Here is a 25,278-nt window from a genome sequence, read left to right on the forward strand (position 1 = left end):
TGTTCTGACAGTTTTATAGCTTTTTTTAACACAGCTGAAAAATTGATATTTGTATTTATACTATATTAACATAGGGGATGTCTTACATGTCTTACTCATGATATCAATTCTCTAAATGCTATTCTCTTTAGCATAAAAGCATGTTTGCTGGTTTTACTAAGGGTATGACAAGTGCTCAAATTAATGGCTGCCCTGACAGAATATTGCTTATAATTAATCTGTCAGTTAAACATGAAGATCATGTTTCTTCTTTGCCACAGACAACCACAGAGAGGTTGTCTTTGTTTAAATACTTCTTGTTTCTGTCCTGGAGGGTTTAACTAGTTTATTTACATATTTGCAAGTGATGTCCTCTGGATACAACAGTCTCTCTCAGTATTGAGACCAACCTATTGTAAACTGACAAACAAGGAGAACAAAGTTTTAAATTGTTTGATATTACAGACAGCACCCATCTATAAAGAGACTGTTCAAGTGTTGGTGCTTTCTGTAATAACTCATTTAACAGTTAAAACAGATAAAACTGGGTCCTATTTCATGGTTACGTTGCTTTTGTTGATATAAAATTCTTTGGCAATCTGAGTGTTTAATTACTTTTAACTTTTGGGACTCTTTTGTTCTGATTTTCTTTTTCATTGTAAATCATTTATTTTTACCTTAAGCTAGCAGGAAAGAAAAAATCAAAGGTTTTGTTGCTGAAATAAAATCATGGAGTAAATTTTCAGCAACTCTTTCTCGACAGTGTCGACTTGGATGGTGTTTCAGGTTTTGCTTCTCTGATGGTGTTACAATACCCAGATAATGTTAATTAGGTTGAACTCCGTAGTGGCTGATCTAAATACACCTACACTGATAGCTAATTAACACTAACAATTCCTGAAATTAGGGTACCTGGTCCTTCCACTGTGTCTGAATAAAAGTCATTACTTTTGTAGTTTTCCATCCTGAACTCAAAATTTCATTGTTACATTTAACTGCAAGAAAGTTTTGAACTTTACCCCAATTTATCTGCTCTTTCCTCAAGACAGCAAGGCCCATATGTCATTGTCTAGTTTGCTTTAATTTTGCTTACTTTATCCTCTGGATATAACAGCTTGTTTTGTGTGAGCTCTGAGGACAGCAATGTTTATACAACCTCAAAACAAACTTCCACAATGTGAACAAACATAAATTTAAAGAAGTGTTATATAACAGCTGTAGTGGTGTAAAGATGAGACATCATTTAATGGTGTAATTCAATAAACCAAAACGTGGAAACTTTCTATTATTTTAGTAGTTGAATTGAAAATCTGCTGGTCATGGTCCGCCGTTTCCAGACCAGACCTTATTTCCATAACACTTCAGCAGTGCTACAGACTGATTGCCTCCATGCCACATCACACTGGTGCAGTATTTCTTACAGAAAGAGCTCCAACCACAGTGAGCAGTGTGCACAGTGCACAGTGTCTCCATATGGTGAATGCTGCCTACCATGCTTCCTTGAGGTTCATAACTAACTGTAAACCTTCGCCTCATCATTGTGAGTTGTACCTTTGGGTTGGGTGGCCTGCATTAGCGACCCAGAGGCTCACACATTGGTACACTTTATTCTATAAGGCAGTTCTTGGTCTGCTGCCCCACTATTTATGTGTTTTTATCATGCAGAAAAGTACTGGACAGTACTTTCTGTGCTCTCAGGACCTCATTATGCTCTCTGTCCCAAACACTCAGACTGAAATTGGGAAAAGGGCCTTTGGGTACCTTGCACCCTCATCTTGGGACCAATTGCATAAAGACTTAAAGCTCAAGGAGCTGGTGTCCTTCAATGTTTTTAAATCTAAAATGACAGACATGGAGGCTGATTCTACAAGATGCCAATGTTTTGGCTGTGTTGTTGAACACTTGTGTCTCAGAACATGATTTTAATCCATTATCTTGTGTTTTATTGATTGTGCTTTGTCTCTTTTTGTGTTTTCCGTCTGTAACATAATGTTTTTGCTGCTGCCTGTCTTGACCAGATCTACCTTGAAAAAGAGGTTTTTAATCTCAGTGGGACCAACCCAGTTAAAAAATAAATAAATAGCTGAGTGCATATAAGCAAAGATTTTTTACGAAAGCAATTCTGTAATTAACACTCAAGTTTTATTGGTCTTATGTAACATTTCAATTTCAGAAATAGTAAGTTATGGTTTACATTGGCTGTAAACCATAATCATAAAAATCAAAATGAAAAAGAATTCATATTTGAAATATTTCCCTCTCTGTGTACTTAATCTCTACAATTTGAGCTTAACTTTTGGAATTGAAACACTGAAATAGATAATTAATTGTAATTTGCTGAGATGCAGCTTTACATTTAGGTTAGTGGGTTTGATTAATTCTCCTGTCACTTTCTGTGATGGCACATGATCATTATCAGCAGCTTTTGCATTTTTCAAAGAAATACTAATGTTCTATTTTCTGAACTTTAAGGAACTCACTGTCTTTATGTCAGCTTTAAAGATGTGAGTTTAAGTCTGCCTCGATATTAGATTTTACAATAAAAAAAATGTATTCGGTAAGATTATCTCTCTTGAAAGAATACAATCTCTTAGTGTGACTGGTTCTCAGCAGATCAGGTCTGTTCTTACAGATGTAGCAGTATTACAGTATTACACTGCAGGAGACTTCAATTGCTATTGTAACTGTAAGTATACATGAGTGATAAGATCACATTTACTGTCTCAGCTTGTCCTGACAAACTTGCCACTGTCTTTGCTTACTTTATCCCCTGGATATAACAGTTATGTAAGCACTGAGGCAAGCTTTGTGTAAACAGACAAATTGAGTCTTCAGTCAACAATGGGCTTCTTGGCAAATATAAATGAGACACTAGACCAAAACTAAAGACACCAAAAATCTGCCTTTTAATTACCAACACAAACACAAATAAGCACCAACTTCAGAATTTGTATATTCTTTATTTGATCTTGTGGAATAAGGTGCGCAAAAATAAGTTTAAATATTGTGTAGGCCTGTGTGTTCAGTTTACAATGTTGTGGTCTACAGCGAAGCATCAGTATGTATTTGTTGAGAATAAAATAGGCCTACAAGAAAATACAACTTGATAATGCTGAAACTTTTTTTTTACTAAGGAAAAATTAAAAAATAATGTTGGTTACGAAATTTAGGATGTAGGGTGTACAGTACATGAGATGTTATTCAAATTCGGAAAGGCTCAAAAATGAAAGTCAAACAATATTTACATAAACAGACACATCCTGTCGCCTTATTGGCTCGCGTAAATCTAAATAACTGACGTCAACATCACCGTATCTGTTAAAACTGGACGTACCACGCTAAACTGTCTCACACCGCTAAGTTTTAGCACTTTTATCGTACCTAACCGTCGACCGTCAACATCGAACATGGACCTCATCAAAGACGGGTGGTTTACGGAATTATCCCCCATGTGGCCCGGCCAAGCGATGAGCCTGGAGGTGGAAGAGGTCCTCTACCACAAGAAATCCAAATATCAAGATGTTATGGCCTTCAAGAGGTGAGTTTGTCACAAAGTTAGTCTGGGAATGATAGGTTGCACACTAAAGTGTGACATCATGGGCTACTGAGATCTAGAAATATTTATTCAGCTGTAAGATCTTTCCAAAGATCTATCTATCTATCTATCTATCTATCTATCTATCTATCTATCTATCTATCTATCTATCTATCTATCTATCTATCTATCTATCTATCTATCTATCTGCTGGCTACTTACTTCATCTTCAAGGTGCACACTCTAACTCTATCTTTTCCATACTTTTCAGCAAACAGTATGGCAATGTCTTGGTGCTGGATGGAGTGATCCAGTGCTCTGAGAGGGATGAGTTTGCTTATCAGGAGATGATGGCCAACCTTCCCCTCTACAGTCACCCCTGCCCCAAGAAGGTAACATAGATGTTACTTTGCTTCAAAATTCACAGATCTACCGTGTGGCTAAACCTTGAACAAGTCATGTTTCATGTTTTCATGCCAGAACGCATCCCTTTTCACAGGTGCTCATTATTGGCGGAGGAGATGGTGGTGTAGCAAGAGAAGTTGTGAGACACCCACTGGTGGAAGAAGTGGTTCAGTGTGAAATAGACGAGGTGCGAAAACACCACTGACAAGAAGTGTCCTCTCACTAGGGAGCAACGAACATCATATTTTTTCTTAAATCGTGTCAGAGTACACATGCTTGTATTAATACTGATTTTCTCTGATGTTAAGGATGTTATCAATGTAGCAAAGCAGTTCCTCCCAGGAATGGCCCAAGGGTTTTACAGTCCTAAGCTCACCCTGCATGTTGGAGATGGATTTGAATTCATGCTTCAAAACCAGGATTCCTTTGACGTCATCATAACAGATTCATCAGACCCTGTTGGTAAGGACCTTTTTGTTCAACTTTCTTTTTTAACCATCTGTGAAATAAGACAATCATGATCTAAGGTCAGTGTTTTGTGTTGCAGGACCTGCTGAGAGTTTGTTCCAGGAGCCGTACTATCAACTTTTGAAGTCTGCATTGAAAAGCGATGGAATTGTTTGTTCCCAGGGTAACACATCTACATATGTTTTATGTAAAATTTTTGCATTCCATGAAATATTTATTGGGGTATTGTGATAGTGCACACATTGGAACAGTGCCAAATTAGTTATGGCACATTGCTAAGTTGCAACATCTGGTTTAGAAAAATAAAGCCTATGGGTGGGAATGTGCTAAAAGTTGCAGTTTGTTAACAGTCTGCTTGAGGCTGGCTGCAGAACGACCAAACACTACGTACACAGCAAGCCAAAAAAAAAGACTTCTACTGCATTAAAAAACTTACTAACAGCCTGGTAAGAATGGCTTGGGTCTGAATAGCTCATTTTTCTATTGGCACACCATTTTTCTTACTCAGTGAGTTCGAAGATATTAAGATCACAAGTTTGTCCAATCAGAGACACAGCTCATGTAACCAACAGGTCTGGCATCTTATGGCTGCTAGTAAGGAGGCTCAAAGCCTGCCTCTTGAGTCATTATTTCCAAAATGTCCCTATCTGATGATTGGCTTCATTACTGTGTTCAGGAACAGATGGGTGAAGTCATGAAAACTAGGTCCATATTAAACAGTCTGTAGATATAACTTTGCCCTCTTCTCTGATCTTGTGACCTCACAGGAGAGTGCCAGTGGCTTCATCTGGATCTGATAAAGGAAATGCGAACCTTCTGCAAGAAGCTCTTCCCTGTGGTGGACTATGCCTACACCTGTGTTCCCAGTTATTCCAGTGGCCAAATTGGATTCATGCTGTGCAGTAAAGATCCTGTAAGTGGAGCAGTCATCCTCAACACACCTCATTGAACCAGCGTCCAAACATGTCTGGCTTCTTGTTAAACCAGTCTGTAACACAATAACCAGTTAGCTCCTCCCCATGGTTTTCATTAAAGTCCATGTAATGACTATTCTACTGTTTTATTTTTCTGATTTAGGAAACCAATTTCAGGGTACCAGAGGACATTCTTTCAAAAGAAGAGGCTGAAGACATGGGATTTAAATATTACAACTCTGAAGTTCACAAAGCATCTTTTGTTCTGCCTGAGTTCGCAAGAAAGGTAAGTGCTGAAAAAGTTGATCAACTTTTATAACTGCTCTGGGTTCTCAAAAGTATCTAAACACTAAAACTTTTCTCATTTCCTCTTGAACACTCAGGCACTCAGTGAAGCATAACCAGCAACAGCAGCCCCACATGTTCATGGTGTCCCAGAGACAACAGAAGAGTAGACTGGAGTTTTCAACAGATTCAGCACCATTAAAGAAAGTTTGCTTTTAACTTGAGATGTTTGCATACTTTTATAGCAAAAGTATATTTTGGGATGTATTAAGTTTATACTATCCAAAAGTCTCTTACCAGAATTTTGTAACTGCAGACTTTATGGGCTGGGCTGTGTTGAAATAGAACTGTCATCCAACCTGCATGCATCGTACATACGTTTATTATGTGAAGATGAAAATAAAGTTTTACTCAACCTTGAACATCGACTAGATTTGGAAGGACATGATCTTTTTGATATCGCTGTTGGATTCACATTGAAGCCTGTACTGACATGAGTTTGTAGGCGAGTCATAAACGTATAAATGTCCAAACTCAAACATGCACTACTGCAAAAAACACACCAAACACCAACTGAGAAGTATTTTAAACATGTGCCCTAAATTTTCTTTTTTATGATAGCTCCAATAAAATGGTTGCGTAAGTGGTTTTGTCATAAGACATTTACTAATGTACAGGTAAATGCTTTCAAACGGAGGGATTATTTCTGGTTATAAATTTCATTCTCCCACAAAGATGATTTTTTCACCATTTAAAATCTTCAATTTTGTAGAAATAATTTAACCTGGGGCACGACCAAGGCTTAGGTGATAGCATCAGCTGCTGTATGAGATTAGCTCTCAATTGATCAGGTTGGGGTCCAGCCTTCAGCCATAATTCTCCCCACTAACACTTTTTTTCTATTTATCCAATCGATGAATAAAGACATTAAAAGACAAAAAAAAAAACCAACTTTAACACAATTAAAACGATATATTATGAGTTCCTTCTCTAAAAGAGATCATACTTTTACCAGAATTTGAACCATTGTTACTAAGCAGCATCACAGTGCAGTTTGTCTTTAAACCCAACAGAGGGCACTACAAAGCTATTGAATGAAATCCAAAACAGCTCATTGACCTAAGCGCTTTACAAGCAAAGAAACTTTGTAAACAGAATGCAAATTATGCTGATTACAGCCCAAGATCAAGACAGAAGGAGATCTTAAATTAATGAAATAAAATAAAACAACTAAAGTCCTAACAATGAGGGGTTGTTCCACAATATTCATGTCTTTTCATGAATGTCCCCGGGTTAGTTGATGTACCTCAGCTTTTATCACACTAATTTAAACTTATCACAAAGGTGTAAGACCTGGGAAGTGATCATAATCCATGAACGTGATCATCCTGTAGGCTGATAACACAGTAATGGTGGGTCTGATCTTGGAAATGGGCCTTCCACGACAAAGAAACATATCCATGAACTTGATGAGAGTAAAATCTGTTTGAAGGTTTGGGAAGAAGCCAGGGGGGAACATACCCTTGTGATCATTACAGGCTTGGTAAAAAGGGTGGATAGCTTCAGATGCCACAATAGTTCTAGTCAAATCCAGGGGCGTAGCTACAATAAGGCAAACACAGGCAGTTGCCTGGGGCCCTAAGATTCCCAGGGGGCCCCAAAGTATCTCTTAAAAACTGATTTATGAAGTTGTCTTCAATTGAGAGCATTTCTTTTTTCAAAATCTTACTTCACCTGCTTCAAAATACATCAAAAGGCTTAATCTTTAATGATGGTTTTGGGTACTCCCCCTCCCTTCTTATTCAATGAGCTATTCCATGTTACAACACATCTGAAAATTTGATTCAAGAAGAAAGTCGTAAAAAACACTTTTTTCCCCTTTTTTTTCTTATTTTCAACCAAGTCGGAAATAAAAACAATGTTGCTTTGAGATCTGAGATAAACATATAAGACTTTTAGGATTTAAGGACTTTATCTAGCCCAGGAAATATGATAATTTTCTCAAAATCAAACTTTTTGAGTTGGTGATAAACATTATTGTACAAAATCTCTTTTTTGGATACATAACTCACTGGACAGGGGGGGTCAAATAAAAATACATTAACTTTAAAATAATAGTACCAAAAAGTATGGTAACTATAAATATCACCTCTTTCTGTAGATTTTTTTTTTTTTTTTCAATTTTATGTTGTGCTTGATATTTACATATTTTCTCTTTACTAAATTTTTTTTTTCAATATTTACCTATTGTTATGTTTTTAATTACATACTTTCTTGTTTGTTACTGTTACTCTGTAAATTCCCCACTGTGGGACAAATAAGCTGTCAATTGATCATAAAATATTTCAAATCCAGGACAAAGTGGACTAAATTATGTATTCACTTTTTTCAAAATCAAACTAAAGTACAGAACTTGTGGAAATGCATTTAGTTGCATTAAGTTACCATGTACAAGATTAGCACTGTCTCATGCCTTGATTCTCAGAAAGAGACAGTGGACCCAAGGAAGGCCAGTCTAGCTCTGAGGAAGATGAGTTACAAGGACATGGAGGGCCCCATTGACTGGATTTGCCTTGGGCCCCCAAATGACTGAATACGCCCCTGGTCAAATCATGCTGGTTTAAAATAGCCTGTGAACATCTCTGTGAACCAATTCACCTAAGGAACTCTTGACCATCCTGTAATAGGTAAAACATCGTCTTGGGGCTCTTAATACCATCTCAAATCATGGGGTCATTGTTCAAGGCTATTTTGGTCTGGACAATTGTTTTGAATTCTGACCCTAACCAAACCTCTACTCATCCCAATTTCACTTAAAATGCCAGTTAGTAGTGTGTTTTTAAGTGCAGTTTTGGTTTTTGAGCACAGGATGGCTCCCTTGGAACTCTTTTGGAATTTTTTCATTTAATCAAAAGAAAGGGATACGATTGGCTGTGGTGTGTAAGAAAGAAAGAAAGAAAGAAAGAAAGAAAGAAAGAAAGAAAGAAAGAAAGATGACTTCATACGACTTTTTTTCGCAGTAAAATGCATTTGCATCATGCATCTACTCAAATGCTTAAGTTATCATCCGTCCTCACAAGTTTTCTGCCACACATAACTTAAAAACTTCAAAAGCTTTTATGAAACTCGTAATTTGAATTTAACGTACATTTTACAAACCACAACATAAATGTATAATCTCTATACAGCACGAGTCATGAAGATGTGATGTATTAAGCAAAAATGTGATCCATCTGAAACACAACTGTTACGTTCATTCGAGATCAAATAAACAAAAAGTACCGGTAAATAACACTTCTCCCTCGGTTATAACCGTGGGAGTTTTCGCGCAAGCGCAAAATTCCACCGTAGTTTAGCTTCACGTGGACTCCAGCACACATTGGATTCTTGCTTCAAGGCGGGACCACGCTTCACTCTAGTGGTGTGAAGTCAAACAAACTATACAAGAACCGACAAGTCCTGTTAACTCATTGGCTTAGACAACAGCCAGTCAATGACGTAAACGGCATCCCATTCGTTACAACGCAAGGCATCAAGTTTAGCTGTCAGTGAACGGTGAAGTGTCAGATCTTTGTCGTAAGTTACTCACGTCGCCACACTTACAGGAACACCACTGCTGCGTGTGTCTGTAGTCAACATGGACCACATTCAAAAAGGATGGTTTACAGAAATGTGCACGTTATGGCCGGGGCAAGCGATGAGCCTTCAGGTGGAAGAGGTCCTCTATCACAAGAAATCTAAATTTCAAGATGTTATGGTTTTTAAGAGGTGAGTAATTTTAGCATAATTTAGCTAACATTGCTAGCTATCAGCGGCTGACGTTACTAGAAATGAATGGGCAATCCGAAGCTTGTGATATCATGGGGGGTTCATTCAGCTGACTGTGATTTGCGCTGCTGGGGTAAAGTTTGCTTTCAGTGTAACTCAGAAGGTGTAATAAGTAACAGAAAGCTAGCCGGCATGACACGTTGTGTCACGTTGAGTTGGGTTAAATGTTACTTGACAGAGTCATGAAAACAAAATTCACAGTATTGTTGGCAACGATCATAAGTTCTTCAAGCCAAGTCGAAAGTATAATATACGTAAGCCTCTAAACGTGCCTCTTATGAAACTTCCCTTTTAGTAAAACCTATGGCAACGTCTTGGTGCTGGATGGAGTGATCCAGTGCACAGAAAGAGATGAGTTTGCATATCAAGAGATGATTGCCAACCTTCCCCTAAGCAGCCACCCCTGCCCCAAAAAGGTATTACTCACTTTTATGCATTACTCATGGAAGTACAACACAACAAATGACTCATTATTCCTGTATTGAAAGTGGTCAATCCTTTTCCTCTCTACAGGTCCTGATTATTGGCGGAGGAGATGGTGGCGTGCTAAGGGAAGTTGTGAAGAATCCCCTGGTGGAATCAGTCGTTCTGTGTGAAATAGATGAGGTGTGAGGAGAAGGATTCAGCTCCTTTAGGACAACTCTTTCTTTTGATACAGAATCTAAGTAATGTCTATTTATACTGATGACTATGCTGTTGTGTAGGATGTCATCAATGTGGCAAAGAAGTTCCTCCCAGGGATGGCTAAAGGGTTTTTCAGTCCAAAGCTTACCCTGCATGTTGGAGATGGATTTGAATTCATGAAGCAGAACCAGGATGCCTTTGACGTCATTATTACTGATTCATCTGACCCTGTTGGTAAGTACATGTTGTAACAATATCTTATTTGAAGAAGTGATAGTTTGGTGTGATATTCTGAGATGTTAATGTTTTCCTTTTCAGGACCTGCTGAGAGTTTGTTCAAAGAGTCTTACTACCAGCTGATGAAGGCAGCACTGAGGAGTGATGGAATACTTTGTTCCCAGGGTAACTTTTCAATACAGCACAGTTTGTAGTGTGCAGTTGCAGAAAAGAAAGTATCTTCACCTTTCTACTTAAAGATTACACCCCATCTTGGAATCTAACCAAAAAATAAAGCTATTTCATGTTTTCTCTAACTCCTCTGGATGGAGATCAGCTGTTCTCATATGTTCAGTTTTTTCCCACCTTCCTGATCAGGGTTCCCACGGATCCTTGAAAAGTCTTAAAAGGCATTGAATTCATAACTCTAAAAATAAGGCCTGAATTGGCATTAAAAAGTCTTAAATCAAAATTTCAAAAGTCTTAAAAATTGAACACATTGGTAAGATATATGCTAGTTCGAAGTAAAAAAATATTAAGTAACATTTATCAATTTTTCTAAATAATTTCCTGATTTACTCCTGTGGTAACATCGGGTAACATCACAATAGCGGAACTAACAAAACAGTGATGTGGTTGCACCAGGAACTTTTAAAGCAGACGCATGTCTTGGTTCTACCTAGGGTGCCTGGAGGTACAAAAAAATGAGGAAAAATTGGCAAAAAATAAATAAATCCAAAAGTGGTTTAGGAAAATTGATTATGGCAGCAAAATTGAGAATTAAATTTGACAGTAAATTTCAAAAACCATGTAAAAATTCAAAAAATGGTTGTGACTATGGCCAAAAAAAATGAATGGGGGCAAAATAGGCATGAAGTTGTAAAAATGGGGTTAAAAAAAGGTAAAAAGTGATGTTTTATGTAAAATAAACATTGGGTTAAAATTCCCTCTAACCCAGGTAATTCATGTGGTGTTTTTGTTTGTTAGTTTTGTTTGTTTCAATTGTGGTTCGTTGTCGACTTGTTTTTAAATTTGATTTCCAACGTCATAAAAAAGTCTTAAAAAGTCTTAAATTTAACTTGCCTTGAGCTGTAGGAACCCTGCTGATGAAAGAAAGGCAGAAAGAAATGACATTTCTTTCATCTAAACTTGTCTAAATTTCATAGGAGAGTGTCAGTGGCTCCATTTGGAGCTGATAAAGGAGATGCGAACCTTCTGCAAGACCCTATTCCCTGTGGTGGACTATGCCTACGGCACCATCCCAACTTATCCCAGTGGCCAAATTGGATTCATGCTGTGTAGTAAAAATCCTGTAAGTGTCCCTGTCATTCTCTGTTTGCTACCCTTCGCATACCTGATTGTTGTGCAATTGCCTCCAGCTTGTAAAACTATTCTGTAGCAATAACTTACCTGCTGTTCTCAGCATCTGGTGAAGTGACTGATGGGCTCATTCTCCCTTTGAATTAGGAAACAAATTTCAAGGAACCTGTGAAAGCCTTGACAAAGGAAGAAATGGAAGATATGAGCCTTAAATATTACAACCCTGAAATTCACAAAGCATCATTCGTCCTTCCTGAGTTTGCAAGAAAGGTAAAAGTCCATTCAACATCAATGGTATTCTTAAGTTTGCAACATGGACTGTAGTGCAATTTAAAAATGTTAACACAAAGATCTGCTATTGACTTTTGTATTTTTGTGCCACCATGACAGGTGCTGAGTGATGCATGACCAGCATCGACAGATCAACACATTTATCCTCTACCTGGCCCTCACATCACAGATAAACAACTTTGTCCTACAGCATCAGCTCCTCCTTTATCACCTCAGAGTCACTGAAGAGATAAATCTCCTAGAGATTTTGTAACAGAGGCAAAGTGGGTTGGGGCTTGCTGACGTAAACAGAGAAATGTTTGTATGTTTGGTTTCTTTCCTTCAGTCTGACACACTCTAGATGTTAATTTATTCACGGGACTTATTTGGTTTGTCATTTTACTCTGTAAATATCTTATCAGCGTTTTATAAAGAGCAGTTAAAGGAGCTGAGCTGTGTGGGGAGAGCAATGCCATCAAATCAGACCTCATGTTAAAACTTGTAGTGTTTATTGGATTCACTGCATCCACCTATTATGCAATATATTACATACCATATAGAGCATGTATATGTAATCTATTGCTGTACTTTTATTTGTAATGTGTATTATCAGTCTGTGCTCATAGGAAAACAGATGCCATCTGTCATGACTGTATATCTAGAATAACAATGTGTCTCAACATATGAACCCTTTAGTGCCTCAAATTGGTTGTTCCTTGATGAAAAACAAACATTCTCCATCATGTTGTACCAGGTAGATAGCGTCCTAGCCAAAAGCTAATGTGCTTCAACTAGTTATTGAAAGTGTCCATTTGGGCTGAAACAAACTGAACACGATGTTTAAATGGTTTAATTGATTCTCAGCTTTGATCGTTGATTTCAAAATTAAGTGGGATAATGTGAAATGAAATTCAAGAATTCAGATGTATTTAAAATGAGAATCATTATGCAATCATAACTTGCAGTATTTGGGGATTGACTACTTGTAGTGTACTTGAACTGTTGTAGGCCTGTATGCTAAGTCATTACATCGTCTAACACCTTTAGTTACCTCTTTGTTGTCAACCCACGTTGAATGTTTGAGAAATGGTGTTGTATACCAGACCGATGATTTGGGTTTTTATAAAAGCTAATAAATTGGTGACATGAAATGTTATGAGTGGATGCTTCTTCTTTTGAACCATTTGGCCACTGTATTCAAAGAACTGAGCTTGAGTTAATATAGTTAAAGGAACTTTGTAAACTTTGATGCCCTTTTGGACTAATTGGGACATTAATGCCTCCTATCTCTGCTCTTCTCACTTTATTTTAGTACCAAAAGTCACAGACATTAAAAACAAGAAGAGAGCAGAATTCAGTCTTTATGATGATGATGATGATGATGGTTTTATTTGCCTCTGCAGGCAATATAGGGACACTAATATCAACTTCACTCTGTTTCACCATTTTCTAAAGAAGCCTCACAGGAACTTTTAAGTCAAATTAAAATTTTCTTGCTCTCATGGCATATAAAGAGAGTGAGATAATGATTCTTTTAAGATCTACTCCCAAGTCTCAACTCTGGCAATAATCTCAGACTCATCTCTACAAAGGGCAGTGTCATGCTCCAGTCAAACACAGTTTCATATGTGATGTATTTCAGGAGTTTTTGGGCTGTGATTCATTGGGTGTTGGATTTTAGAAGTATGAATACTTGCACTTTGCAGTTCCATTATTTTGGCACAAGATGGCAGTCTTTAAACTGTAAAAGCCAACTATGCTGTTGAGCTTTGAAGGTATCTATTTGAATTGCACTACTCACTGTAGCACTGTGGGTTTTCTTTAAATTTGGATGAGAAGGCCCTCGGCTCCTGTAAATTGTCATAGGCTGTCAGTGTTTTTGCAGTTTGAAGTGCCGCTGTTGCCTTCAGTTGCATCAACTTTCTTGTTGTGGGGACCCTCAGTCCTCACTGGTTTTATATTAAAATTTTTCTTACCTGCAACTGTGCAGCACAATACTGTCATACTGCCTTCGCAGTATGTGACGTTGAAAGACCTTGCAACACAAGATTGTGAGTGTCTGTCAGTTCTCACACTGCTGAAAATGAACCATGTTCATTGTTTTACATTGAGGCTGCAGAAAGACCCATGAGTAAAATTTCTTATATAAACTATTTTTTCTTCTTTGCGAAAGCAGAATTTTGAAGGCTATCTGTTTTTCCTGTAAAGTCCAGTTTGAGTAAATTTGAAATTGTTCCTCTGAAGTCAAATAGACATACCCTCTATATGCAGCATTTATCGCATGAACTCAGCGTTCTTTTGTGCTCTCCTCAGAGAGTAGTAGCACTTGAGCTGGAGGCGATACTCTAAGACAATGTTGCAAAAAAGGAGACTTTCGTGCCTTTTAAGTTAAGATCTGGAACAAGCTTTATCGCCATGCTGACACAAGCTGAAGTGTAACATCACTCACAGGCTGGACTTTGGATACTTTAAAGAAGCACTGCTATTGTATGTTCTTCAAACACACTGTGTCACCACTGACCCCATCTCAACAGTCAGCAAATCTTTGAATTGCTCCCAGCATTTTCCAGATTATCACAGCATGAAGAAAATAACTCAAACACTGTATTGATAGCACAAAATCCATTTAAACACATCAACCATGGCAAACCAGAGTAAAAGCACTATATGTTCCCTGCCAGGAGCATTTTCTAGAGACGTCACAACAACAAATCTGTAAACTTTAACTGTTCTATTTTAGTGGTATTTCCTGGAGGTTGATTGCAACTTTACACACTTTAGAAACAATTTTCTCCTGAAAGTTTGTTGTAACCAGCCCTCCATGATTAGTTTCCTGAGGAGTTTGTCTCTTGAGAACAGTGTAATTTGGTTTTATTGTGCTTTAGGAGTAGCTTACAAACCCCTTCCCTTTGAGCTAAGGGCTTCATTTGGTGGTGTTTCTTTCTCATAAAAAAAAGCTTCAACAATTAGAAAATTAGACTGCAACACTTTTTCAAACTGTTTTCATTTTAAGAGACTTGTGCAATTTGAAAAGAAAATTTGTCTCTCAATTTGATGAAACAGGGAAAACCTCCAAACAGCATTGGGTTTGGGCAGAATGGGAGTCCATGTTGTTGAGTTATGGTGCAACAGCTTGCAGAGCTGGTAATTTGACATACTACATGCTTACGGACCTTTGACTGTGTATTTATATGGACACTAGCCATCCATCTTCTGATGTCTGAGATATGAAATTGTAAGGGTGGATGAGTGGTGACATTTGCGTTGGTGGAACCAAGGCATGCAGAAAAGCAATCTCCTAGTTGTCAAAAATCCTCACCGCAAACCAAAACACACATTTAATTCAAAATCAAACCATCAAAGATCCTTCGTATTGGTAGTACAGCCCACAGCTCGACAGTTGTTCTTGATTTGAAGCTGATGCTTATGGTTATGGAAAGTTGAGTGTTGAGTCCTCCTGTAGTCTGTAAATAAAGATCATCAAGCTATTCAGACCTAAGACATATGTTTTAACCAGGCAGTAAAAATCTTCATTTTTGCTGTAATAAGTTTTTTAAGGCTTGGTGTAGTGGTGGGCAAATCACTTTAGGAAAATAATTAGTTATAGTAACTTGCTATTTTTTCCTCCAAAATTCAAATAATTGAATTATTGAATGGAGTTTACTCCATTATACATGTAAAATTAGTTACCAGGGAAAGTAATTGCTGCTTTATTTAAAACAAAAACAAAAAAACCTTTCAAATATGTAAAAGAATTCACATTTATGAGCAGGTTTTGCTCTGGGACATGAAGTACACTTCACATGTATGTTCTTGCCTTTTACATCAGTTGGTAAGGTGTGAGGTTCGTAAGAGACCTAACCTACCTGAACTCTAGCACTGATTGGCTTGTCATGAAATTGTACTTTACCTTTAGCTGATCATCATTACTGATGTGTCTGTCACCCCCTCTCCCCTCACCAAAGAAGGACAATCCAAAAAAAAAAAAAGAAAAAAAGAACACATTTAATTTGCAGCTCCTGTTCTGTGCCTGGCAGAGCGAGTCTCGGTGGTAACATCTGGTGAGTATAAGTGCAAAATAATGTGACAAATTTGGCTGTTGGTAACAAAGCAGCATTGTTGCATTTGAAATAGAAAATTATTAGATTACCCATCACTGGAAAACAGTAATAGCATCACTGAGCTGTTTTTCCTAATGTTGTTGCTCCCAACACTGCTGGTGGTTTCTGGTGGTGTTCTGTGGTGTTCAAGCTGAATCTCTATGCATGCAGTTTTTAGCAGTTCTGCATAGACTCTGTAATTGTAGCGCTTTGCAAAACACTGTATCTGTCAACTGATATTAGCTTTCAGATGTACCAACCAAAAGGATACCTGTATGGACCGGAGCACACAGAAGAGGAGCTGCTACAGATGGCGACTGAAAGGAATACAGAGGAAACATCCGCGGACACTGGACATCAAGATAGAGTTGAAAATACTCAGTGGTGTAAATGTCTGAGCTGTGACTCAATGCCCATGGATGCTGAGTGTTACTGCTGCCACGAGTGGAACTTGGTTATAGACAATCTTCAGGATTTGTCTGAGGACACTGCTGGCTCTCAAGCCGTCTGTATAACTCATCACACAGATTTCCCTGCTCTTCTGAATTCTGGAGTATCCTGTAACAACAACAACAACAACAACAGTCGTGGCAGCAGTAACACTCAGCATCTCAATGTCCAGTGTTTCCTCTGTATTCCTTTCAGTCGCCATCTGTAGCGGCTCTGTGTGCTCCAGTTCATACAGGTATCCTTTTGGGTTCCAAAGTGAATGGAACTTCATCGTCGCTGTCATAGTCACTCATTTTGAATTTCCTACGCTGCCTCACAATCCTTAGAGTACAAACAAAAGAATTACGATACTTGATCAAACTTACACGAGGCTACAACCGGCGCCGAAGCATAGCATGTTTACATTCCCTACAGCTGAAAGGAGGAGGGGGGACGGAGTGCACTAGCGCTGCGCGGAAGGATAAATGACCAGTTAGTTAGGTCCAGATAAGTGTTTAAATTTCTGAGGACTTAATGCACTTAAAAATTATTCTATGTAGCGTACTCTTAAACTGTGGTATTACTTTTTGATTTGAGTTCTTGTATGCAGAGAAAATAGCCTTTGAATTTGGTACCGTCTCTCCCTGTTAGCGCCTATTTCCTCGTCACCATCGATTACAGTTTGTGTCTTACTGAGGGAGAGGAGACAACTTTCTACTGTATCTAATGTCCTTAGTGGTCACATAGAGCTCATACAACCCCACTTAAAAAAAAACTGAACTATCCCGACATGCAAATGGAGCAAGTAAATCTCATAAAATAAAGACGCAGGATGCAGAAGTCTAAATACATGTGAACTGAACAAGCACTTAACTCAAGTTATGTCTGTTGTGAACACATTATTAGCAACAGGGGAGGCAGGCTTCATGATCTTCACTGAAGCCAGCTTCTCTAGAGCTGCTTTTCTGTTTGTGTTTTTCACTGTCAGTGTCTTAAACAAGTTTTTTAAGTGTCCATCTGAGGTCGGCTCCAAAATGCAGAGTAGTATGTATCCTGAATGGAAGACCCTGGTGGAAGTGAGAGTAATACTTTTTCAAGGAACTTTTATCGGGCAAGTTCACAACATGCTTCACAATAAAACGTGTTTAAGAAAACTATGAAATAGTACAAGATGTCTAAAGTGGAGCAGTTTGTGTTGAGATAACCCAAACACCGTATTACAATTTGTCCCATGACATTTTACACAAAGAGCTGGTAAAGACCATAATCTGTCTCATTTTCAAAGACCGAGTACTTTCTGACATGGTAAGGACATACTGGCATCCTAATAGGTGCAAACTACGGTGGCCAGTGGGTGTCAGACTTTTTGGGAAAGCCTCAACACGAATGCAAAAGCTACTAGACAACGGAAGTACAGCTACAACAGAAGTTAAGAGGTTAGTCAGCCTAACAGACACAGAAAAGTTGCAAAAGTGACTAAATGATTATCTTTTTTAACTTCATCTATGATAAATATAGCTTTGTAGGGGTCTCAACTGGTAATATCCTTCATAGTGCTTATATTCATTTATTTACCAGAAAAATATGTTATCTATATACTAAGCTTTATGAATTCACAGCATTGGCATTAAGGCTACATCTGAACATCTGAGATGTAAGATAAAAAAGCTGAAGGTAAAAAATAAAAAATAAAAAATATCTTGCTTTCACAACTCTTGTTTCCGTTAGGATAACTGTTCTCTTAACTTCCAGTGTGGCTGCTCTTGCGTTTGTGTTGTGGCTTTTGCATTCATGAAGCTTTTGTATTCGTGTCGTTGCATTTGCATTCCTGTTTTTGCTTTTACAAATCGACTGACACCTACCAGCCACCTTAGGAAACCTTGTTTAGAACAGAATTACTCCAAGATGGCCTTTTGCCTTGACCTCTGATGAGCCAAGAAAGATAGAGTGAGAAAAGAAAGTGGTATCAAATCTGCTAAATGCACATGTAGTTTTACTGTGCATACACCAAACTATACTTACTGATACACTTTTCAACTGCTGGGCAAGAATAACGTCTTCTCAGCAGCTGTGTTTACTCGGCAGATTGGTACCATGCATTTCCTCTACATAATACATCAGGTCTTGGTGAGTGTCAGACCATTCAATTGTAATCTGCAGGTGTCAGAGCAGCACATAGATGCACTGTGACAGGAATCAGATGCTCATAAAGGCACTCTGTCAAACACTGGGATGTGAAAGTAACCGTTGATAAGTTGTCTTGAGATCAGTTTGTTTGTCATTTATGTTTATGATTGCAGACATGGCAGTGTGAAGCTGACCTCTAATGAATCCAGGAACCTATGTCCAACTGCAGGTCTAGTTTCATTGTACCAGTACATCCTGACCGTCAGTCTCATCATCACTTGGTCCCATGTTGATGTCAGAACCTGGTTTTAGCCCTGTGACGTCTTGTCTACTGCAGATGTTCCCTCTGGTGAATTGCACGGATACGACTACCTCCCAATTTGTCAAAAAAGGTTAATGTTGAACGCTTCCATTTGTTCTGTCCTGAACCCTTCATCTCCCCTCCTCTTCCACGCTCACAAACACTCACACATACACACCCTAACACACACACACACCCTCCATCGTCTGTCCGTCATACATACACCCACAACCCCCTACGTCATTGGCGGAGGAGTAGGAGGGGAGAGTGGTATAAAAGAGTGAGGGAGTTTGGAGGTAGAGCAGAAGAAACATCAGTGGTTTCCAAATCTTTGTGACCAGCTGACAAAAACGGCACTGCACCTGCACCACCAGGCTCATCTGACTCTCTCTTTCTCACACACACACACACACGCACACAAACACACTCCTTTCTCAGTGAGCATCCTGCTCCTGTGACTGTAGCTCCGGTCTGTCACCTGCTCTTCTGTCACAGCATGCATCTCTTGGTGGTGTTAGCAGCTCTGATGGGGGTCCTGTGCAGCATGAGGGCAGCGGCCGTGCTTCCTGTGGACGACAGGAGTCCCATCCATGTGAACAGGGTATGGAGGGTGTTTTTTTCTTACTTATATGCACTTAAAGTGTATTTTTTCGCTTTTCAACTGTGTTTTTTGAGCTATTTTAATTTAAAAGGATATCGATGAATACAGTCTTCCTGTAAAGTAAAAAAAAAGGATATCTAGAAAAGAAGAAAAAAAGAAGATAATTTTTGCTGTTTTCATACAGTTTTAACAGAGGAACAGGTAAGCTGATTATCAGTTTCCTGTTGAAATATTTTGAAATCACTTATTCCAGAGTATTGCTTCTGTATATAAGGATGACTAAACCTGCAATATTTGTGAATTGAACCAAATCCAAAGTTTAATTTAAAAAAAAAACTGTTTTTTTTAAAGGTTTTAGCTCTGAAACCTCAAATTCCCTTGTAAGCCTTTCTTTAATCTGTTTTTTTTTTTCTGTTTTGTGATTTTTCTTCAGGAGCTGAGCAAAGAGCGCAAAGAGCTGATCTTGAAACTGGTGTCAGGCTTGTTAGATGGAGCCCTAGACAGCAACATGCTGCCGGGGGAAATGGCCCCTGTGGACCTTGAGGAGCCACTGGAGTCTCGTCTTGAGGAGAGAGCCGTCTACAACAGGCTATCACTGCCTCAGCGTGACCGCAAAGCCCCCTGTAAAAACTTCTTCTGGAAAACTTTTACCTCCTGCTAACAAAAAAAACAAAAAAACATCTGGATTCTGCCCGCCGAATGTGCTCTCCCGTCTCTCGGCTCTTCATGAACTGTAGTAGATCTCAGCTGTACATACCTCATCTACATTTGTCAAACTCAGCATCCATGGACTTCACTGAGACAGTGTGGCTGTTTGAATATTCATTATTTATGTATCTATTTATCTATACAATGTATGTATGTATTTATGTATGTTTCTTTCAGGGTCAACAATAAAGCATGGATACAGTGTTTGACATGGTAATCAGTTAATTGGTCAGAAAATTGTTCAAAAAAGTATCACAAAATATGCAGATAGATTATACTAAAAACTATATCTAGATGAATATATCACAACATTCTAAATATTTAAGATTTAGCAGCTGAAATATATTTCTTTATTCACTAAATAAAAGTCACAGTCTTTAAATTCATTTTTCAAAAAAAAACATTTTATCATTGTTAACAAGCAGCATCTTTAATTTTTTTTGCTATTGTGTGACTCTTCTGTTTCTGATCCTGACACCACTTTTGCACTTCAAACTTAATAGCTCTCTTTCTAGATAACAGCAAAAATTAAACAAATTTTATTTTCTTCTTGTGGAATAAAACAATTTAAAAAAATGAAAAAACTGAAACGGTTCTAAAAACACAAGCTAAATTAACTATTTATCACTGATTTATTAATAAGAAAGTAATAACTGTATAATATGCCAGGCACAATAACTTAGTCTTACTCTTCACAAAAAGAGAATCTACATCTGTCCATCTTGGTGGCAGGAGTTTACACAAGAATTATAAAAGTCTTTAGGTACAAGTTTAATTTGATGTCCCAATTAATTCCTTGTCACAAGCTGAGGCAGATGCAGCAGTAGCTCACTTGGTGTTAAACACGTCAGTCCTTTTGGCATCTCAATAAATCACAAGCTTCCCCCGATGTTCAGTCATGCTGCTGACAGCAGTTACTAGCCAGCCTGGAAAGGGGAAACCTTCTCTATAAGCTGAGCGTGAAGAAAATTTTTTAAAAAAAGAAGAGTCTTGGGATGCTGCCTGGTCAAGAAAATGTTGTGGTATATGAAAAAGAGTCTGACGTTTGTATTTGGTAAATATAACACAGACAGAGCAGATGCATGTTAAGATAGTTGTTTCTCACTTGAACACCCAATTCAATTCACAACCAAGACTCAGTCAGAGACACTATTGCACCACTCGTGTAACCTTTATACTTTTGTAGAACGTAAAGCTGATGCAATGAGTGTGTTTGGATAGAGGGAGTGGATGACAACCACTTAAAAGTTGCGAGATACAGATGAAGTATCCCATTTTTAATTATTTTTTTTTTATTTGTGTGTGTGTGTGTGTGTGTGTGTGTGTGTGTGTGTGTGTGTGTGTGTGTGTGTGTGTGTGTGTGTGTGTGTGTGTGTGTGTGTGTGTGTGTGTAGTTGTATAGAAAAAAAAAAACTACTTTGTGCTGACTAATGGATGTATGAGTCATATGTATTACATTCACTTAGCCTACATACATGCATACGCAGAACATGAATCAAACACTGTGAAGGCACTCTTCTCCAATACCTTTTTACATCTCTGATTTATAAAGTAAAGCTTTACATTTCTTACAGAAAAGCAACCCCATTTCTTTATTTTTTTTAAGAACTGGCTGAATTTCACTGCCACGAGCCAACCAATATTCACCTCAGCTCTCTGTTTGTATTTTCCCTCAGTGTGAGAAGAGCTCTGGAGTGGTAATTTGCACCGCACACACCTCTTGTGACAAACAACAAAAGGATTCTTCCTCTTTTATTCCCCAACTAAATATTTGTTTTAGTAAAGCACTGTCAGTGAAAAAATAACAACATTTTTTTTTTGAGTATGTTAGATCCATAAAACAAAAAAATCCATACAGCTATACCCTGGTGGATGCTCTGTTGGAGGGTCTGGTTGGCAGTAGCCTAATTAGGCCTACTGTTAAGCAGAGAGCTTGCACTGCACAATAATCTTGTGACAGACTAACTGTGTAAAATGTCAGACTAATAAAACTAAAGCTTACTAAACAGAATACCCACAGTGTCTCAGGTACTTTTCATCTTCTGAGGTGCTTTAATGCTTTTCTACAAACTTATCCAGCAATATATTTTTATATTTCTGCTTAGACTGATAGATTTGTTTTATGCAGTGGCATATTTACATGAGCCACCCACTGGATGATTTTAGGCCAGATTTTGTGCCCTGTTTGATGATCGAGGTCTTGCCCTGATTCTGGGATTACTGTGTGGTGTCAATACAACTTTTTGACAGAGTCAGAGCCTCCTGGGATCATAATTGACCGATATGTTTGATGTTGACAAATTCAGGTCAAACTGCTTTTTATGACCAATGAAAGGAGCAGATTGGAAAGTGTCACAAACCAGATTCTTCATTTATAGCTAATTAACATGGCAGCCAACATAAAAACAAACCAAAACAAGTGAAATATTGGAAAAGAATAGCAGCTCATGGGATTACTTACAGATAGTTTTTATGGCTTCACTGTACAACTGTGCAAGAACATCTAGCTGACAGTTTTTTGCCATCCATGAAACTTCGTCTTCTGAAGTTGTGTTTGATTTTCTCTGTTTTTGTGAAACTACATGTTTGTGAAATTGTTACCACAAGCATTAAGTGTGTGATCTCATGATTTTGTGAAATCATCTACTCTTTGTGCTAATAGGATGGTAATTCTGACAAAAAAACCCTGAAATCTGAAAAATAAAAATAAATAAATCCTGTTTAGCAGGGGTGGCCAACCTTTCTGAGACCAAGAGCCACAAAAATTACAGTGGTACAACAAAGAGCCACATCCCACACATGGTCTGACAAATGCACTTCCTGTCACACATAAACGAAATGACATATAGTAAAAATCAACCCACTTCCAATTTTCAAAGCAAGACTTACTGTGTTTGTGCGTTTAAATTTGTACTTAAAGCCATGTCAAGGACAAATTTCTGTTGTTATTGCAGAAGAGACAAAGTTCCATCTATCTATCTATCTATCTATCTATCTATCTATCTATCTATCTATCTATCTATCTATCTATCTATCTATCTATCTATCTAACTATCTATCTATCTATCTATCTATCTATCTATCTATCTATCTATCTATCTATCTATCTATCTATCTATCTATCTATCTATCTATGAGCACATGAGTGATTAAGAGGAGGACATATAGAGAAGAGAAACTGAAACTTAAGTATCAGTCTCATTACCCAAGTATTGATCAATACCGATCCCAACGTTGGCATCAATATATCAATATTTAAGATTGATCAGCACACCATTACTCATAACAATATACATATAAATATCTTTTCATGAATGGATTGAAGAGCCACAAACCAAAAGGCAAAGAGCTACAAGTGGCTCCTGAGCCACCCCTGCTGTTTAGTGTTAGGCCAGCCATGGTCGTTTGTAGGCTCTTGGTAAAACGGAAATTTTGGGACACCCTTAAAATACCTGCTGATATACTGAAAGCATCTTGTACTTAAGGTTTCCTGCTGGCTCTCACAGGTGGCAGCAGTTTGATTGCAGTCTTCTGTTGTTTTTTCATAAAACATAAGACAATTGGAGGGAAATTATTGAAACTAATTATTGTCTATCATCAAGTTTTCATTTGATGTTGATTATACTCTCCATCACCACATCCAGCAGCAGGAACATTTATGATCATCTCTGTATCAAACCACATTGTGGCAGGAGCTGCTGTGATAAAGGCTTTTGTTTTCCTCTTGCTTCCCCCTTTTTTCTACACTGCGCAGATAGCTCAGCTGAAAGTATCACCAAATCAGCACTCGTGCATTTTTATAGTTTTATTTATGCGTAGGTTATTTCTGCTGCGGGTCTTGATCAGAAGCTCCTACACTACAGGTACAGGGACCCTGTGTCACAAATGCACCAAACAGTAAGCAAATCAACTATTATTTCTTTTTAGGAGGATCATAAAAGTCTATTGATTTCATATAGTATTTGTAACATAAAAAGCACAGATATAACAGACATATGTTAAAAATAATTTGTCCTCTGCACAGTCGGTCTCCATACACTCCTCTGAAGCAGTTTTCTGTCTCATTATCCCCCCAAACAGGATGAATAGAACATAATGAAACATAAATCCACCTGTGTCACAGGTGCAAAGACTCCTCATAACAACCATTCACAGCACTGGTTCAGTTAAAGATGGACATTTAAGTCCATGGTGATGATAGTTGTTCCTTCTTTTCAGTTGTTGTGTGAGACGTTTGGAGAGAATAGCATGTCAATGAACCATCCCGGTGAGAGATCCTCTGAAAACAGCACTTGATGGTGAGTTACAGTACTTGGATTTCAAAGCAAAGTAATTACATGCTTTTATATGCAACAGCATGACACTCTGTTCTGTCACCACCTTTAACGGTCTTAAAGAGACAAAAGCTCCGGTGGGCTCTCTTGATTATGATTCAGCCAGAGACATCTTTCATTTTATCATTTCTTTCACATGCAGTGAAAAACTATTATATGAAAACACCACCTTCCCAACCTGTCAGAGAATAACCAATCTGTGTTGTATAAAAGAGAACAAAAGTAGAAGATAAACAAAAAGTCCAGAACAAAATATCTGAACTCCACCGCCAATCAGTGTCTACATAGTTGAGATTCCACACACAAATAATTTGCCATCAGAATATTTGCTGTCCACTCTGTATTTTAAAGCCTGGGGCTCAAATGAGCGCACAGAAGAGCAACATCAAAGCTAATGCCTGTGAGCGAAGCATTTTATTGGTTTTCCTTTTGATCTGAAGGAAGAGGAGAGGGAGTGCTCTGGCCTAACTGTGTAATTTAAATTCATATGTGCTGGTGTTTAAAAATAAAAAAATACTTTGGTTCTCTTCTGTTGATGCTCCACATGGAAAGAGACAACTTCAAAGTGAACCCACCACTCTTACAGAAAAAAGAGGTGTTGTTGAAAACATGTGAACCACAGAACCTATTAGTATCTTTTATTTTAAAAAAAGACATCTTGCTAAGAAAAACATGACCTAATATATAATATTGAGGTCTTTCATAAGTCAACAGGTAAATGCAGTCTGATAAATTTCACTTCATGCTCTATCGATTGAAAGTATAGTATGATATTTCGGTCTGTTTACTTAATCATCTGTTCCAGACATGTCGGTAAGGACTTTGGTTTGACTC

The 25,278-nt window shown here is 38.0% G+C and overlaps 3 protein-coding genes across 3 annotated transcripts; all 3 read left to right on the forward strand.

Moving 5' to 3' along the window:
- The first annotated feature begins 2,427 nt into the window (after window positions 1-2,427).
- Window positions 2,428-5,948, forward strand: LOC141799549 (spermidine synthase-like). Its single transcript, XM_074681812.1, has 8 exons — window positions 2,428-3,517; window positions 3,786-3,906; window positions 4,014-4,106; window positions 4,228-4,381; window positions 4,467-4,550; window positions 5,155-5,300; window positions 5,465-5,587; window positions 5,685-5,948. Exons 1-8 carry the CDS (start codon window positions 3,387-3,389, stop codon window positions 5,700-5,702), a joined length of 870 nt encoding a protein of 289 aa, XP_074537913.1. The 5' UTR covers window positions 2,428-3,386; the 3' UTR covers window positions 5,703-5,948.
- A 3,120-nt stretch (window positions 5,949-9,068) lies between these two features.
- srm (spermidine synthase) lies at window positions 9,069-12,986 on the forward strand. The gene is made up of 8 exons (XM_074680522.1): window positions 9,069-9,354; window positions 9,710-9,830; window positions 9,928-10,020; window positions 10,119-10,272; window positions 10,357-10,440; window positions 11,421-11,566; window positions 11,722-11,844; window positions 11,965-12,986. Exons 1-8 carry the CDS (start codon window positions 9,224-9,226, stop codon window positions 11,980-11,982), a joined length of 870 nt encoding a protein of 289 aa, XP_074536623.1. The 5' UTR covers window positions 9,069-9,223; the 3' UTR covers window positions 11,983-12,986.
- A 6,104-nt stretch (window positions 12,987-19,090) lies between these two features.
- LOC141799671 (somatostatin-1B-like) lies at window positions 19,091-20,332 on the forward strand. The gene is made up of 2 exons (XM_074681982.1): window positions 19,091-19,402; window positions 19,836-20,332. The coding sequence occupies exons 1-2, from the start codon at window positions 19,298-19,300 to the stop codon at window positions 20,061-20,063; spliced, it is 333 nt and encodes a 110-aa protein (XP_074538083.1). The 5' UTR covers window positions 19,091-19,297; the 3' UTR covers window positions 20,064-20,332.
- Window positions 20,333-25,278: the final 4,946 nt, after the last annotated feature.

This window comes from Halichoeres trimaculatus, unplaced genomic scaffold, assembly GCF_033239565.1.
Source record: "Halichoeres trimaculatus isolate MK-OKI-2021-1 unplaced genomic scaffold, fHalTri1.1 fHalTri1_scaffold_11, whole genome shotgun sequence".
NCBI classification, from domain to species: Eukaryota; Metazoa; Chordata; class Actinopteri; order Labriformes; family Labridae; genus Halichoeres; species Halichoeres trimaculatus.

Bases quoted from the DNA above. Each gene is read 5' to 3' on its own strand.
- LOC141799671 (XM_074681982.1), top strand. From the start codon at position 19,298: ATGCATCTCTTGGTGGTGTTAGCAGCTCTGATGGGGGTCCTGTGCAGC. The intron at 19,403-19,835 runs GTATGGAGGGTG...ATTTTTCTTCAG, and splicing joins GTCCCATCCATGTGAACAGG to GAGCTGAGCAAAGAGCGCAA.
- srm (XM_074680522.1), top strand. From the start codon at position 9,224: ATGGACCACATTCAAAAAGGATGGTTTACAGAAATGTGCACGTTATGG. The intron at 10,021-10,118 runs GTGTGAGGAGAA...GCTGTTGTGTAG, and splicing joins TTCTGTGTGAAATAGATGAG to GATGTCATCAATGTGGCAAA. The intron at 11,567-11,721 runs GTAAGTGTCCCT...CCTTTGAATTAG, and splicing joins TGCTGTGTAGTAAAAATCCT to GAAACAAATTTCAAGGAACC.
- LOC141799549 (XM_074681812.1), top strand. From the start codon at position 3,387: ATGGACCTCATCAAAGACGGGTGGTTTACGGAATTATCCCCCATGTGG. The intron at 3,907-4,013 runs GTAACATAGATG...CCCTTTTCACAG, and splicing joins GTCACCCCTGCCCCAAGAAG to GTGCTCATTATTGGCGGAGG. The intron at 5,301-5,464 runs GTAAGTGGAGCA...TTTCTGATTTAG, and splicing joins TGCTGTGCAGTAAAGATCCT to GAAACCAATTTCAGGGTACC.